At 42.5% G+C, this 15,176-nt stretch overlaps 1 protein-coding gene across 1 annotated transcript; it reads left to right on the top strand.

Moving 5' to 3' along the window:
• The first annotated feature begins 142 nt into the window (after positions 1 to 142).
• pafah1b1b (platelet-activating factor acetylhydrolase 1b, regulatory subunit 1b) lies at positions 143 to 13,353 on the top strand. The gene is made up of 11 exons (XM_034139941.1): positions 143 to 310; positions 5,372 to 5,620; positions 6,876 to 6,960; positions 7,074 to 7,148; positions 7,325 to 7,531; positions 8,645 to 8,813; positions 9,874 to 9,976; positions 10,155 to 10,383; positions 11,580 to 11,681; positions 11,767 to 11,923; positions 12,077 to 13,353. Exons 2-11 carry the CDS (start codon positions 5,589 to 5,591, stop codon positions 12,148 to 12,150), a joined length of 1,233 nt encoding a protein of 410 aa, XP_033995832.1. The 5' UTR covers positions 143 to 310; positions 5,372 to 5,588; the 3' UTR covers positions 12,151 to 13,353.
• Positions 13,354 to 15,176: the final 1,823 nt, after the last annotated feature.

Here is a 15,176-nt window from a genome sequence, read left to right as displayed (position 1 = left end):
AATAAAAACGTGTTAACGAAGATAACGTGGCTGTATGAAATTACAAAATACCGTAAATGATGGTGTGTTTTCCCTTTAATTTCATGAGCGAAAGAGGTGCACGCTGCGCGCCCCCGCTCGCCTCAACGTGCGCGCAACCGATATCCAATCGCGACCGTTAGCTGGGGCCGGGCTGCGGTGGTACCAAAGAGGAGAAAAAATCTGACCGTGCCGGGTGATGTGAAAAGTCACAATACCACATCAAAACCAGGGCTTACCGTTGCATGCTTAGACCAGTCGAGGGGATATGAGAATTACCATTTGTCAGAGGGTAAGTTAGTGTGTATTACACGTGTCCACATTTTTGTTTTGGCACTTAGAAAGACTTGTTATTTTTGACGACGAATTGCCTGCAGTCTCTGCGCTTTCCCGTTCCGATCTCAAAATGGCGGAGACAGGCCGAAAGCTAAGCTAAGTGGCAAAGTTGGCATTCAGAAGAGCGTTGATTTAAAGACTAAAATACGAAATAATCCGATGGAGATATTATTCAAATATACTGAATGTGATTGTCATATTAAAACCAGTTCGGCGTTTCTTGGTCATGTCGTCATTTGTACGGGGACACTTGTTGTGAACATTAGCTAAACACTTGGCTAACGTTAGCCACGTCTATTTATGGACGTTCTTTGGGGATGAGCTAACGTGGTACGTTAGCCGGCTATGCTAACATAGGTGCTGTCAGCTTGCTGCCATATTTTCTAAGCCCGGTGCATATTCTGGATTCTGTTGTTGCTAGAAAATGCAATAACAACATCTGGATTTGGAAAATGAGGCGTGTTTGTTGTGGAACCGTCTTTATGTTTGTTGAAAGGTTATTCAAGAAACAGCGTTGTCTTGTTCTGGTGAATAACACCAAATAGCCCTATAATCAAACTTGGGTTACATATCTCATGCCCACTTTATCGCTGTTGCAATATACTGTGTTCATGTTTGCGTAGACCAATGTGTGTGTTGGTATGGTGGTTGAAGGTGGTTGTATAAATCTATTCTGCTCAAACTGACAGCTTCAGTTAACGTATACGTTATCATGCTAAGCTAACATTAGCTGGAAAGGGCGTTGCTGAGCCATTGCTGCAACTTTGCCCTTGTGGCCATCGAGTCTTGGAAGACGTCACCCGAGCCAGATTTTTTAACTGAGTAATATGTTAATAAATAAAGCAGTATTCAACCAATATGGGTTGTTTTTACGCTTTCTGTAAGGTCTCTAAAGGTAATCTACAGCGGTTTGATGAATCATAATCAGGGTGGAGACTCAAAAGGATCAGTATGAAATACTGGCCATCAACAATGCTGTGCAGTTTTCACTTGCGTTAAACAAATCTGTCTCATGAGCTGAATTTCACTAAATGCCTTATGATTGTTCTGTATCTGGCCTGTATTATCTAGCCGTAAATGTGAAGTCCTATGCCTAAAGAATAGGTTATGAACCCTTATGCTGTATAGATATGTTATATTCGCTCTTCTTTTACTTCTGCTGTCTTTCAAGGGTTTGCTTATCATACGTTTTGAATTCAATAAGCTGTTATAGAAAGTACAGTAGGTATTTTGTCCCGCATTCCCATATGAAAAGACCTACACTTATTACAGTACACTATTTATTAATTAAGTCGAAAATGAAAGGGGCTCATGCTATCATGTTTTACTACTCTGACAAAGTTATGCCACTGTCTTGTCACATTTATATTGGACTGTGGCCATTGATAGCACATGCAATTTTGTTTTAGATAAAGCTTAAGTTACTTTTGAACTGAGTGTTTTTATTGTAGGGCAGACAAGTGAACTGTGGAAGTGTAGGCTGCCAGTTAAAGGGTAAAAATGATTTACCTTGATGTTTGATTTGTAATCAGTTGTACCAGCATGGACTTGTTTGGCATGAAGGTCACCCATAAGGAGGTGCGTTGTACAGCAAGCAGAGCCTGGGACTACAAGTTTGATATGCAAACAATAATTAATGCCTGTGGCTGGGTTCATTGCATTTTTGTTATTAGATGCTGTCTTCTAAATGTGATGCTTAACTTTTCAGTAATCAATCTGTTGTTGAATTAACATTGGGATTGCAAACAATTGTAATATTAAGTAAGGCAGTTTGGTGTTGAGCCTTGATGATACATTTCAATTTGAATGTATTGATTGTTTAAGTCAATTGTCAACTGGATGACAACTGGTTACAGATTATTCAGTGTCAGGATTTGCAGCTTCTTTGTCTGATATAGTATATAATATCAACTGAAAATATTTAAATTATTGAAACAAAGCAACTCATTTGAAGATATGACCTTTAGTCTTTATGAAATTAATTGATTTCACTATTTTACAGTTTATACCAAAAATGTATTGTATGGTTCATCTCGTAGTTCTTTTGAGAGCAGAGGGGGCACCAGTTTTCATAGGTCTCTTGTGATCATGCACGGATGTAGACAATTAGGAAGCTGCTCCATCTCCCAGTGACGTCTCATTAGTCCTCAGTGGAAGCCGGTAAACTAAATGTTGTCATCATGCTGCCTATGCTCTTATTAGCCTCCACATAGACTTGCGTAGTCGGCCACACACCGTGACCATAACAAATTCATTATTTTAGCAAATTCAAATGCTTTTCCTTAGAATGAATGTCCTGAACAAGCTTTTTTGTTTTGTCTTTGACCCTCATCGAGATCTGAATCCTTAACTACTGTTAAAGACTAACTGCTGAAAATGATTTACATAAATGTTTATATGTAGAGCCTTCACACAAAACAGACGGGAAGTGGACGTGCTGGACAAACATTTGGAGGAGCAGCTTGTCACTTAAAAGTGAAGCTCTGGTCTAACTTAAAGGTCAGCCCACCTGAAATCATCCTTCATACTCACAATACACACACATGCTCTTTCTCTCAACTGATTTGTTAATGCTACACACAACCTATGAGAATACGGTATGCATCCATGTACAAGAACAAAAATGCTTTGGCCCACCAAGGACTCAACTTATGCCCAGCAGGCCACCACACTTGAAATACAGTGACAAACACCCTGGACAATGATAAGAAAAAAGAGAGAAGAAGCATATCCTCACTCTTTAGTAGTTTACATGTTGCTTTGTAAAATACCTAACTGATTAATTAATCAATCAATCATCAACAAAGGTATATATCTTTCTGCCTTTTTTATTGTACAGTACAGCTGAAGATTGGCAGATAAGGGGGGGTAGAGAGGGGCTGCTAGCTGCTGGTAATATCCACTTTACCAGGTGATCAACTGGGGCCCTGGCACATGCATTTGAATCACCAGTTAACCTTCAAAGGCAAACTTCTGTCTACCTAACCTGCGACAGAGAGCTGACATTTGTGACTTCAAACTAAAATAAAAAAGCTTATATATAGGTTGAAGTCCTAAGGCAAAATATCAGTGTATTAACCACCAGGAACTGAACACAGGTCAGATGCATATTTTACTTAACTCTTTTTTGGGAGAATCAAAATCATTCAAATCAATCATTGCCTTTTAGTAGAACTGAAGTGTTCAGATGATCGAACAGGTTGTAAACAATTCCCCTCCTCATTACTCATTTTTGATAAGCCTGATGCATGGACCTTGGACTTTATGCTCTTGATTTATGATCATGCTCTCACTCTGGAGCACTAAGCCTAGACACCTGTACATTAAGTGGGAACTGGAGCACTCTTGCAACACTTGAAATACATTTTACTGACTGAAACAAAGACAGAGTTATTTAGACATTTCTCCCAGGTACAGATGCTGGTAAAGCTCTGCAGTCTCAGGCAGGTGCAGAAGCTACAGATTTGTCTTGGTTATGTAATAGTTTGAAGGTTGGTCTGTTTGGGCAAAGGGCTATTTTTGAACCACTCTGAGAATGTTGTTCAGCTAAAATCATTGTCTGTCCTGTCAGCTCGGAGCGCTGCCTATGGTTAATGTTTTGTTGTCTGCTGGGCTGCCATGCTTTTACTTAAAGGAAACGCTCAAGCATTCAACCGTGAAGTAGAAATATTTATATAATGCAGGACAAATCTGAATCTGAAAATGACTAGGCAATAAATCAGTTTTATATCTCTATTGTGATGTGAAACTAGATAAAGTCTTAGAATTGTGGTGTTTTAATGTCATAAAAGTGTCTTCCTGGTTTTGAAGGCTGTACAGAAACTAAACAGTGTTCTGAATTGACCAGACTGTGTAGCTGTTATACTCGTTTCCTTTAACCAATAAGTCATTATATTCACAAAATATAAACATCATTAATCAAAAATGTCTTGTGTTAATATCTTGTGATAGCACCAATAGTCAAACCAACAACATCGTCACAATATCAGTATTGAGGTAATTGATCAGAAATATTGTGATATATTAGATTTCTCCTTTTCGCCCAACCCCAGTTACGACTACTTACCAATTTAGCATAATTCAATTGTTTATTGTCTTAAAGAAGTCTGTTGTGTTTAGAAGCAGCCACTGCCAACAGACTGTGAAAGGACGATGCCCCAGACAATAACGTAGACTAAGACAGTTTGCTGTCAGTCTTCTCTCTGTGTCGGGGTTAATCCTGTTAGTCACAGTCCCGTCTTTTCTTTACATTGCGCCGTCAGCTGTATGGAGGACTTGTGGTCTCTATCACTTAGAAACACATACACACTCTCTAGGTTGTTTGGTCTGGCCACTAAGCAGCTTAGTCCTATTGTGGCCCCAGGTGCCAGCAGGTTGACGCTCAGGAATCAAATCGTCTTATTAGCTTCACAATCACTGAGTGGTGCGTTTTGATTTGTCAGCGGATCTGGTGGATCTGTGCTCTTCTATTAGGTTGGTCACATTGTCCTAAAAATTCATTTTTTAAAGTTTGATCAACTATATAAAAAAAGAAGAAAGGGTTTACCACAGTCACACTTCATTAAGCGTATTGATTACATCTTTCATGCTGTAATTGGAAAAAATCAGCTGCTATCTTTTACAAAAAGATACTTTACTTGTGCAAGATTCAAAGGTTCAGATCAAGTCTGCAGAAGGAAGAGAGTTGCAAGTCCAGTTTTAAGATTTAGAATAAAAATGTCGACTTTATATACCTAGAAATTGATGTAATGTAATAAAGTTTGTGGCAGCAGTGGAAAGGCTTTAAGGCCAATGCATCAGTAATTAAATCAAGAGCCCCTAAAATGTATTTTTCTTACTTCCCAGCATTGTTTATTCAAATGTTAATGTACTTCCCTACTCTCCTGCCTCTATGCTTTACATAACTTGTTGTGTTACCCTGTTCTACATTTTACTCTTTCATTTTTTTAAATCCTGGAATATATATGTATTTTTTTACTGTCAATAAGTATTTTGTTCTCCCTTTCATTTCCCTCAGGTGATGGCCACATGTGAGAAGTGAGTAGGAACTGGGCCAGTGGTTCTTGTGGAGTCTTGTCCCGACAGTTGATTGGCAGCAGCATCTCCAGTTCACCTCCCTCTGCGTGGCACTCTTTCGGCTTGGACACCCCCCCCACCACACACTTCCCAGCCAGACTCCCCCAGCACATCACCTCACCCTCACCTCCCCCAAGAGGGAGAGAACAGCAGCCACCATGGTGCTGTCACAGAGACAAAGAGATGAACTGTGAGTGCCTGAATGTAAATATGTGTGTGCAGGCTCATTACGCATGCAAACAAGAACAGACACGTAGTGCTCATCAGGAGGCACACTTGCATTAAAGTGCCCGTACATGAAGGCTTTTAGCAATACTTCAATGTTTGACCACAAGCACAGATGTGTGTCACATGTTTTCCTCAATAGAAAGCGCTGGAATATGTTGAGCTGTTGCTAAGTCATCCTGAAAATGTTATTGCAGACAATGACACAAGAAGTGCATACAAGAATGTGTAATCATTAAGGAAATGTGAAGAGATGTGGGCTTCAAGGTGCTTCATTTGATAGCTACTTAGTGAATATTTCATAACCAACATGACGGGGTCAAAGAAGTGAGGGGGATGGGGCAAGAGGAACGTTTGTGAGCAGCTCTGTGCCTGGCTGATCATACGGTATGCATCCATGTCCAGACGTCACCAAGCTGCAGATATTTCATCTTACCAACATGGTGTTACCCGTATGCTCAAGGAACTCCTTGCTGTTGGTTGTTCTGTTGGGTTTATAAAAGGATTTTATTTGGGATTATCTAAGGGAAATCCTTCTGCCAGTGATGGCCCACTTTTCAATGTCTATAATAGACAGTTGTATCAGGGTTACAATTATCAGCAGTTCAAAGTGGCCCTGAAGCGGCAGCCTAAATTTAGCACCGTTACTCATGAAATATTCACCCTTCATTTAGAAAAAGAGCTGTCCCACTCATTTATATAACTGTGGGTGTACATCGAAGTGTGCAAGTCTAAACTTGTGTTTCCATCTGTTGTGGTTTCCCTGTCCTTGCATAGTCCGTACTCCGTTTTCTCTGTATGTGGCAAGTTTCCATAGCAGTACCAAACACAGTTTCCCAGTGATTCGCTCCTTACGTTTTGTTTTCTCTCCCCGAAGGACTGTCATTTCTCATGCCACCTAACTCAAATGTGCTGACATTTCAGGCGAAACTGTGGAACTTGAAAACATTGCGCCCATCTGTTAGACAGGGTGTGGTTAATGGTCTTTTAAGGAGGAACCAGCATTTCTGTTAAGGTGGATCTAGTATTTAATAAATGACAACCTCCCCTTAACTCAATTGACCTTGACTACTACATTCAGCAATTGAATATTGAAATTGCACTGATAGTGGCCATTTCAAATGGGCTGAGCATGTATGCTATAACCTAAGAGGACCCAATGTGTGATTGGTAAACACCTGAAATCTTTCAAGTATTTACTTTGTTTCCCCTTTTCACAGAAATCGAGCTATAGCCGACTATCTCCGTTCCAATGGATACGAGGAGGCCTATTCCACCTTCAAGAAAGAGGCAGAGATAGATATGGTAAGGAAAGAAGGATACATAAAAATGTCAAAAGAAATTACAGAAAATAGTTCATTTATGCTAAGAAGCCTATGGATCCTTTTTCTCATTGTACTTTCTTTCACCTTTGATAGAATGAAGAGGTAGATAAAAAGTATGCAGGGCTTTTGGAAAAGAAATGGACTTCAGTCATCAGATTACAGAAGAAGGTAAGTCACGTGTGTGTGCCAGATCATAGTGTAAACTTAATATGCCTTGTTATTTGTGGTGAATGCCATTGCCTACCTAGAACAAGTTCAATTAAAAAAAACGTCACTTCACCAGGTGGACAGCATGATCATTTTAAATTGTCTCCTCTTCTGCTTTACTCACCGCTCTGCCTCAGGTGATGGAGTTGGAGTCTAAATTAAATGAGGCGAAGGAGGAGATGACACATGGAGGACCTGTGGGTCAGAAGAGAGACCCCAAGGAGTGGATCCCCCGTCCCCCAGAAAGATACGCCCTGAGCGGGCACCGCGCTCCGGTCACACGGGTCATATTCCACCCCGTCTTCTCCGTCATGGTCACAGCCTCTGAGGATGCCACCATCAAGGTGTGTGTGTGTGTTTATACTAAGATGCCAGTTTGACATCGCCATTACTCTTCCCTTTATGAATGGTATAATATTCAGTTTGATTTAGACTGTATTCTGAGGGGTACTCTGATACAATCTGCAACACTACAGCCTCCAGGACGGTCGGTGCTTAATTCCAAATGGAAAGCATAATCTTGACCCACTGCAATATTGCCCGAAAAAGACTTTGACATCCATCAATGTCAACAAGTAACAGCATTATCACACTGTTATACAGATTCTCCATCAAGAGGTCCCACTTGTTCTATCTCTCACTGTCAAGACTCCCTTTGCTTTTCTAATGTGCACTTAATGAAATATCTTTGAGATGCCATTCTAAGGAGAGCACTGACTTTGAAATGTGTCTCTGGCAGGAACATTAAAGTGATGCTTCATGCTGCAGCGTTTATAAGCTAAATCAGTGAGTGTTGCAGCACCACAGCGTAGCCTCTGCAGCTCTGACCCTTCAGATCAAAGCTGTGCTGCAGGTCTGAGGCTGTTCTCCTTGTATCCTCAGTGCTTCTGCTTCAACACGCTTTCCAGCCCCCCACCTCCTCCTCCCTCCTCCCTCCCTCCTCATCCTTTCTTTTTCTGCTTTGTCACTGCTCATCTATGTGGAGATGGTGTGATGCTTGTGTTGTCAGAGGCAACACTCCCAGAGCACAGCGCCTTGGGAAACATGCAAATCAGCTCTTCTTTCAACCCAGCCTCCTTCTTTCCTTTTCAGTCTTTTCATTGATTAAATAAACATCGTCAGTGGGTTGTTTCATTTATATAATGTGGTTTTAGCTGAAACGATATTCTCTTCAAACTGTCTTCAAAGGCAAAACACACTTTCCACCCTGCACACCATCCTGCCTGTTGAATACGGCAAAAATATGTTGTCCCATTCACACTGAATTGAAATGGGACCTCATATTTAATTATGTTAAAAAACACATTTGACTATTAGGCCAATTGAGTTCAATATAATTACCAAAATCTGCAATGTCATCGTCACATGTGATCTTTTTGTAGAATGTACATCTCTGATCTATAAGTGGCTCCCACTGTAGTGCCTCCCTGACTATCGCTGCATGTGTCTGATTTCAGGTGTGGGACTACGAGGCAGGGGACTTTGAGCGGACCCTGAAGGGCCACACAGACTCTGTGCAGGACATTTCCTTCGACCAGACGGGAAAGCTGCTGGCTTCATGTTCAGCTGACATGAGCATCAAACTTTGGGACTTTCAGGGGTTCGAGTGCATCCGAACAATGCATGGTAAGATATTTACAGAAATAACATCGGTTACGCAGCGTCCACACGGCAGCGCGCGTTGAAGCTTGCCGGCGGGCGTGTCTGAAACTCAACCAACAACCAATCACATGAATCTCCCGCCCCGGACACACAAGCACGCGGTTTGATTGGCTAGAGCTTGTACTGGCATATGATTTGATTGGCTGACGCTTCCGTCGAAGCTTCAAAAGTTGAACTTTTCTTAACTTTTGAAGCGAGCAACGAAGCGACGGAACCACAATGCAGTTCGGCAAAGCGTGACGTCACCCCATTCAAAGTGAATCGGAAGAAGCGTTGAAGCTTCAACGTGTGGACGGGCTGTTACAGTACAGGAGCACCTGTAACAGGGGTGTAGCTCATACATAACCACAACTGTTGCGCTATGCATCTGATTTAAGATATATAGAAATGATAAACAATTGTAATGTTTCATATGTGTAATAATGCACAATAATGTTTTTTATATATGGAACCAGAAAATCCTTCTAATTGATTACAGCCCTAAAGATAAACTCTTAAGTTGTACATGATGTTAGCATTACAGACTATCGTCAAGACATTTCAATGAAAAACAATCTATTCTTCTTTGAAAGCAAAAATACCTCGAAGGTCAGCACACCTTGAGTTATTCTGGACCTTTAACTCTTGGCGTAACCACAGCCCCTTCACTGTTGGAGCAAGACAAAGGGGTATAGCTTGGGTTAGGAGTTGAAGAATGTGTTCACTGAAATAAATTGCTACTTAACAAACAAACTACACACTGCCCAGCTTCACACAGCTATAGAGTTACTGCTACTTGCCGTCACACACGCTCTCTTTAGGCTGCATACTCGGCAACGTTATTCTACTTCCTAATGGCGCTAGCACCGTATTTAATTATCAGAATCCAGACACGGTTGGTGCTCAATTATTTAAATCTCCAACCTGTTTTTGACACTGACTTGGAGTGCAGCTGGCTTTGTGGCTTTGTGGTTTTGTGTTATTATTAAGTATTAAGATACAATCTGAACATTTACACAACCAAACTCTTGACTGTGTTCTCCAGGCCACGATCACAATGTGTCGTCTGTAGCCATCATGCCAAATGGCGACCACATAGTGTCTGCCTCCAGAGACAAGACCATGAAGATGTGGGAAGTCGCCACTGGGTAAGCAACACCAACTCTTATGTTCACTATTTTCTTTTTATTCTGAGCATTGGAGACATTTTCATTTCCATTTCATGATTCTCTTATTCTTAAATGTATCCATGATAACATTGACTTTGACTAATTCATGCTAAAAGTGTCTGTTTCACGATTTGACTCGCACTGTTTCCTTGGACAGGTACTGTGTGAAGACATTCACAGGCCACAGGGAGTGGGTGAGGATGGTGCGTCCCAACCAGGACGGCTCGTTGATCGCCAGCTGCTCCAACGACCAGACGGTGCGTGTGTGGGTGGTCGCCTCGAAGGAGTGCAAAGCTGAGTTGCGGGAGCATGAGCATGTGGTGGAGTGCATCGCCTGGGCCCCTGACAGCGCCCACCCCACCATCCTGGAGGCCACGGGCTCAGAGGTAGGAACAGCTGCTGCAGGATCTCTTACCTACAGAGGAAGTTTGTGTGTGTTTGGCTCAGCTGGAGAGGTTCCCACAATTGTTTTTAGCAAAGACGATCCATGTGCAGAAAGGTCAGACATTACTGCACTGTTATCAAATAAAACTAACATCAAACAGAAGCACTATTTCAGAGAAGCTGTTAAGGCTTTTATAAAGACGGTCATCTAGCTAGTGATTTAATTTATTATAAAAGATTAGGTGTCACATACACACAAGCAGTTTTGACTTATTTTGGAAGTAAAATGTGTAGTCTGTCTCAAACTGCAGGTAAACTGTGGCATTTACATATCTGCATTAATGTTTCTCTATCCAAGTTAACAGATGCGCAAATGGCTTTGCATAGTTCTTGGAATTATTTATTTTAAAATTAGAATATTAAAGGACCTTGTAATAGGATGTGTGTAATGGGGGCAACATTTCAATGTATTCATTGCCATCCCCAAAACATGGCTGAAAATGACCTATTCATACCAAACAGTGTTTCCGCCAGACCAGGGCTGAGAGGGCGTCCACCCCGAGAGCGGGGGGGGGGGGGGAAATCACGTCACATCACGTCGTGTCATGTGACTTGCATTTTGAATTGAGCCGTCCTTTATAGATACTATCTCTTTACGTTAGTGATGGGAATTCCGGCTCTTTTTAGTGAGCCGGATCATTTGTCTCGGCTCTCTAGGTTCCCAAACGGCTCTTCATTTTACCACAGTTTACCACGGAGCCTTAGTTTCGCCGCTGCGAGGCTCCGGCGCTCGCAGTTCACGCGCGTGCTCCACTAGCACTCATCGCGTCCAAATCGCGCACGTTCCGTGTTGTCCTGTGGCAGGCACCGCCGATGTCGGGGAAACAATCCTCAATACTCCGAAAAGAATCCCACCAGACTCCTTTGCCCCTCCGACAGAGGGATGTCCTTGTCCTTTTTCCTTTTCGTCATTTCAAGTGATGAAAACTCTCGATCTTCTCTCGAATTATTATTTTTTTTTTTGACGCCCTCGGCTCGAGTTCAGGGCGTTCCGAGCTGAATAATGGCGTCAAATGACGGCAAGACGCCCCCCTGGCGGAAACGCTGCCTAGGAAGCATCTTTTAGGACAAACTGCCGTCTTGTCTTTCAGGCAGCTAGGCACTGTTTCTAACATCTTCCCTGTGTTTTTTTCGACAGAGCAAAAAGAGCGGGAAACCTGGCCCCTTCCTCCTTTCCGGATCCAGAGACAAAACAATTAAGATGTGGGACGTCAGCATTGGCATCTGCCTTATGACTCTGGTGAGGACTCTCAGTGATGATGGCTGTCTCAGTGTTACTGCTGATGAGTGAGAGGAGTGGTGGGTAACCAGTGTTGTCTCTACAGGTGGGACATGACAACTGGGTGCGTGGGATATTGTTTCATCCTGGAGGAAGATTCATCGTAAGCTGTGCTGATGACAAAACCCTGAGGATCTGGGACTACAAGAATAAGCGCTGCATGAAGACCCTGAGTGCCCACGAACACTTTGTTACCTCTCTGGGTAAGAAACTGTGAATAATGGGAGTAATAACGTCTGACATGAACCTGCACTAAAAATTAAAAACCCAGACAGAAAAGCTCACTTCTTTAAGATTGAAATTATTGAGAGTATCTTTATGCAGCTTTTGTGAACAGATGTTTACCTCTCTTGCAGATTTCCATAAGACTGCTCCCTACGTGGTGACGGGCAGCGTTGATCAGACAGTCAAAGTGTGGGAGTGCCGCTGAGACTGTCTCCGTCTCTCACCCTGTCCTGAAGCCCCCCCCCCCCTTTCCTGCACCTCAGTCCTGACTCCCCTCCAGCCCCTCACCTCTCGCACTCCAACCCATAGTTGACCATGGCGCTTTACCTTCTCCCCGTCCGCTCCCCTCTCCTCCCCTCCCCTCCTCCCCTACATCGGTCCAGCCCTATTAAGATGACTATTGTCCTTTTATGTAAATTATTCTGGATGTAGGGTACGCTTAATAAATGTCACGCAATCTCTGACACATAAACACACTCAAAAGATAAGAAGTATTCCTTGCATGGTGAATCAAAAAAAAAAAAAATTGTGAGCTGTTAAATTAGCCGAATTCGCATACTGCCGTCATGACTTCCTGTCAGGTCCAAAGGGTGAATATCCTTGTGTGCTGGCGCAGGTGGATTCCAGTTAACTGACAGTGCACGAAAACACCAATGGCACCCCTTGTTGAGGGGGTTAAGGGTTTTGTTTTGTTTTTAGTCCATGCTTCCATTGTTGTGGCTTGTCACTGCGTGGATGGTGATAGAGAAGGTGTGAGGAAAGTGAGCATTAAAGAAAGAGAATGAGTGGAAGCTGTCCAGGAGAAGATGATGACAAGTGGAAGAAAAAAATGAAGCAGGAAGCAGCTCCCTAAGTTGAATCACACGAGGTTCTGTGGGCGAGTGCACGTGTACATGTGTGTATACATTGTGTGAGTGTGTGTGTTTGTATATTATGACAGGAGAACCTCTCTGCTGTCTCTGCTCTGCCGCTCAGAGGAGAGGGAGGAGGCAAAGCTTCTCACCCACTGTGTTCATTCATACTACTTCATCTCTTTTAACAAAATTGCTTTCTAGTAGACACTCACAGGACCTTAATGATCCCCTAAGCTGCTGAGAGCACAGACACACGGCCCATAGCAAAAGTGTGTTTTACAGAGGAAAAAGTCTGCTCACCTTTTATGAGGTTTGTGTGTGTGTGTGTATGTCGCCCCAGAGAATCGCCCAGTGCCCTCTTGCTCGCTATCTCTGCCTTGTTAACCCATTGAGAGCTCCCTCACACGGGATTTTCATTCTGCTTTCTGTGGTCTCACTGCTCTCTTTACACACATACACTCACAAATGCACATACACGCACAGTAAAAGTTGTGTATCAATATATCTGGATGTCATTGTTTGCAACATAATGAAATAAAATTCTGTAAATATAAGTTATCTATGTGTATGCTTTCTTTTGAGGAAAGGAGGTAAAAGGAGATGAAGCAAACTTCGCAGAGTGAGGTCAGATACTGCAGCTCTTCAGTTCATCCCACATTAGAAGAAAGGTGCTCCAACAGTCTAACTATTCTATTTTGCTTTTAGCTTTAGGCATATTCTCAACGCTTCAATCAGTGTCTCTGTAAATAATAGATTTTGTTGCACTTTTAAGAGCTGATGGTACTAAATGTTCAATATTTTTGGGGCATGACAACCAGTGACAGCCTGCGGCCCACAAGGATCTGATAAGTTTAAATCAGAGTGAAGCTTTTAAAAAGAAATAGGTCACTTCACTAAAATGTGAAAGCTGCTGCTCTAGACGGTGAATATTATTTATGCATAACTGGCTCTGCTGCACATATTTTGGTCTGGTGCTACACTGTGGCCTCTTAGCATTTTAAAGGAATACTACACCCCAAAACAGCAGTGTGGATGTTTCTTCTGAAGTGTTGGAAATAAAAAGGTTTTACTTGAAATTCATGTTTTGGAAGAAGTGAGCACACTCTTGGATAAATAATTTATAATCGTTAATGATTCAAATCCCTCACAGGATGAGTGATCGATCAGAAGCTGTTATTGGTTTAGATAAAGGCATAGATCAGTCCTGACCTAGTGGTAGTTTTCTGTTTTGTAAATGAAAGATGATTTGGGAGGATGAAGTTGATAATTGTGATGTAGAGGGAACGGGTAATACATTTTGACATGTATTCCTCAGGTACAGCCCAGTTATTCCACAGCAGGCTCAGACTGGAGAGGCACAGACATGAGGCAGCAGGGACAGATCAGACCTCTATCAATTATGTACGGTACCCCAGCCTACTGTGCTCACACACGCACCTGCTCACTCACCCACACAGCAATGACTTTCTCTGTGCCGTGCTGTATCCTGGCAACTGTTGCCAGGATGTCAAACGTGCAAGCACCACACCTTGCTCCGTCCTGCAGGTTTAAGTGTGGAGAATCTGGGAGTGGTGGAGTGATGACAAATGCAGAAGGAAAGTTATTACAGCAACATTTTGTGATTTAAAAACTGGTGACAGGATTAAAGCCTTGTGGACTGCTGAGCTAGACGAGCAGAGAAGTAAGAAGGGTTTCATGGGACCAAATGAAAGGGTAATAAACCTGTCTGAAACTCCTGTTTCCCAACAGAGGCAGTAGAGTAGAAACATTGGCCTACATCCGGCGGCCACCACTCATGCCTGGCACACGCTTTCCCCTCATGCAAGCTATAAAAATTCAAAAGGGGAAAAAAGAAGAAGCTCACATTTATTTTGTATCTAGGTCACCCATTTCTCTCCATCTAACAAAACTGTTATTGATACAGATGTTTAGCAAAGAGACAACGTGAGAGGAGCAGCAGAGAGATAAGAGCCAGCATTGATTCTGATAAACTGGCATGATATGAAGGTGTTTAGAGGTTTCAAGGTCAGTTTATACAGCAGGCCTGTCAGTGAGACGCAGCAGCATTGATCCTCTCAGAGAGGATTGAACTATTTTATACTGCAGGCTGGAATTTAATTAGCATATATGCAACCAGCTACTAGTAGTGCAGACCGAGGAAAAGATATCTGCAGGCTCTGCGTTAATATGTAGGTTTGTGTGTCATCCTAGTATATTTTACGTGAGTCCCACTATAGTTTACGTGACTAGCGTTTTAATCCCTGGAAAGCCTGAGGAGGATGATGGGGAGGTTTGGAGCAGCTTTGGGCGAGGTGTGTTACAGGATGTGGCGCCCTCTAGTGGCAGCCTGTGTGAGAGGTACATGTCCCTATAAGGA

Source organism: Trematomus bernacchii, unplaced genomic scaffold (assembly GCF_902827165.1).
Source record: "Trematomus bernacchii unplaced genomic scaffold, fTreBer1.1, whole genome shotgun sequence".
In the NCBI taxonomy this organism is placed as follows: domain Eukaryota; kingdom Metazoa; phylum Chordata; class Actinopteri; order Perciformes; family Nototheniidae; genus Trematomus; species Trematomus bernacchii.
This window is presented reverse-complemented; position numbering and strand designations above follow the sequence as displayed.

Excerpts from the sequence above, each read along its gene's own strand:
- pafah1b1b (XM_034139941.1), top strand. The coding sequence starts at position 5,589 with ATGGTGCTGTCACAGAGACAAAGAGATGAACT. Across the intron at positions 10,384-11,579 it reads TGGAGGCCACGGGCTCAGAG|AGCAAAAAGAGCGGGAAACC; the intron begins GTAGGAACAGCT and ends TTTTTTCGACAG. Across the intron at positions 11,682-11,766 it reads GCATCTGCCTTATGACTCTG|GTGGGACATGACAACTGGGT; the intron begins GTGAGGACTCTC and ends TTGTCTCTACAG.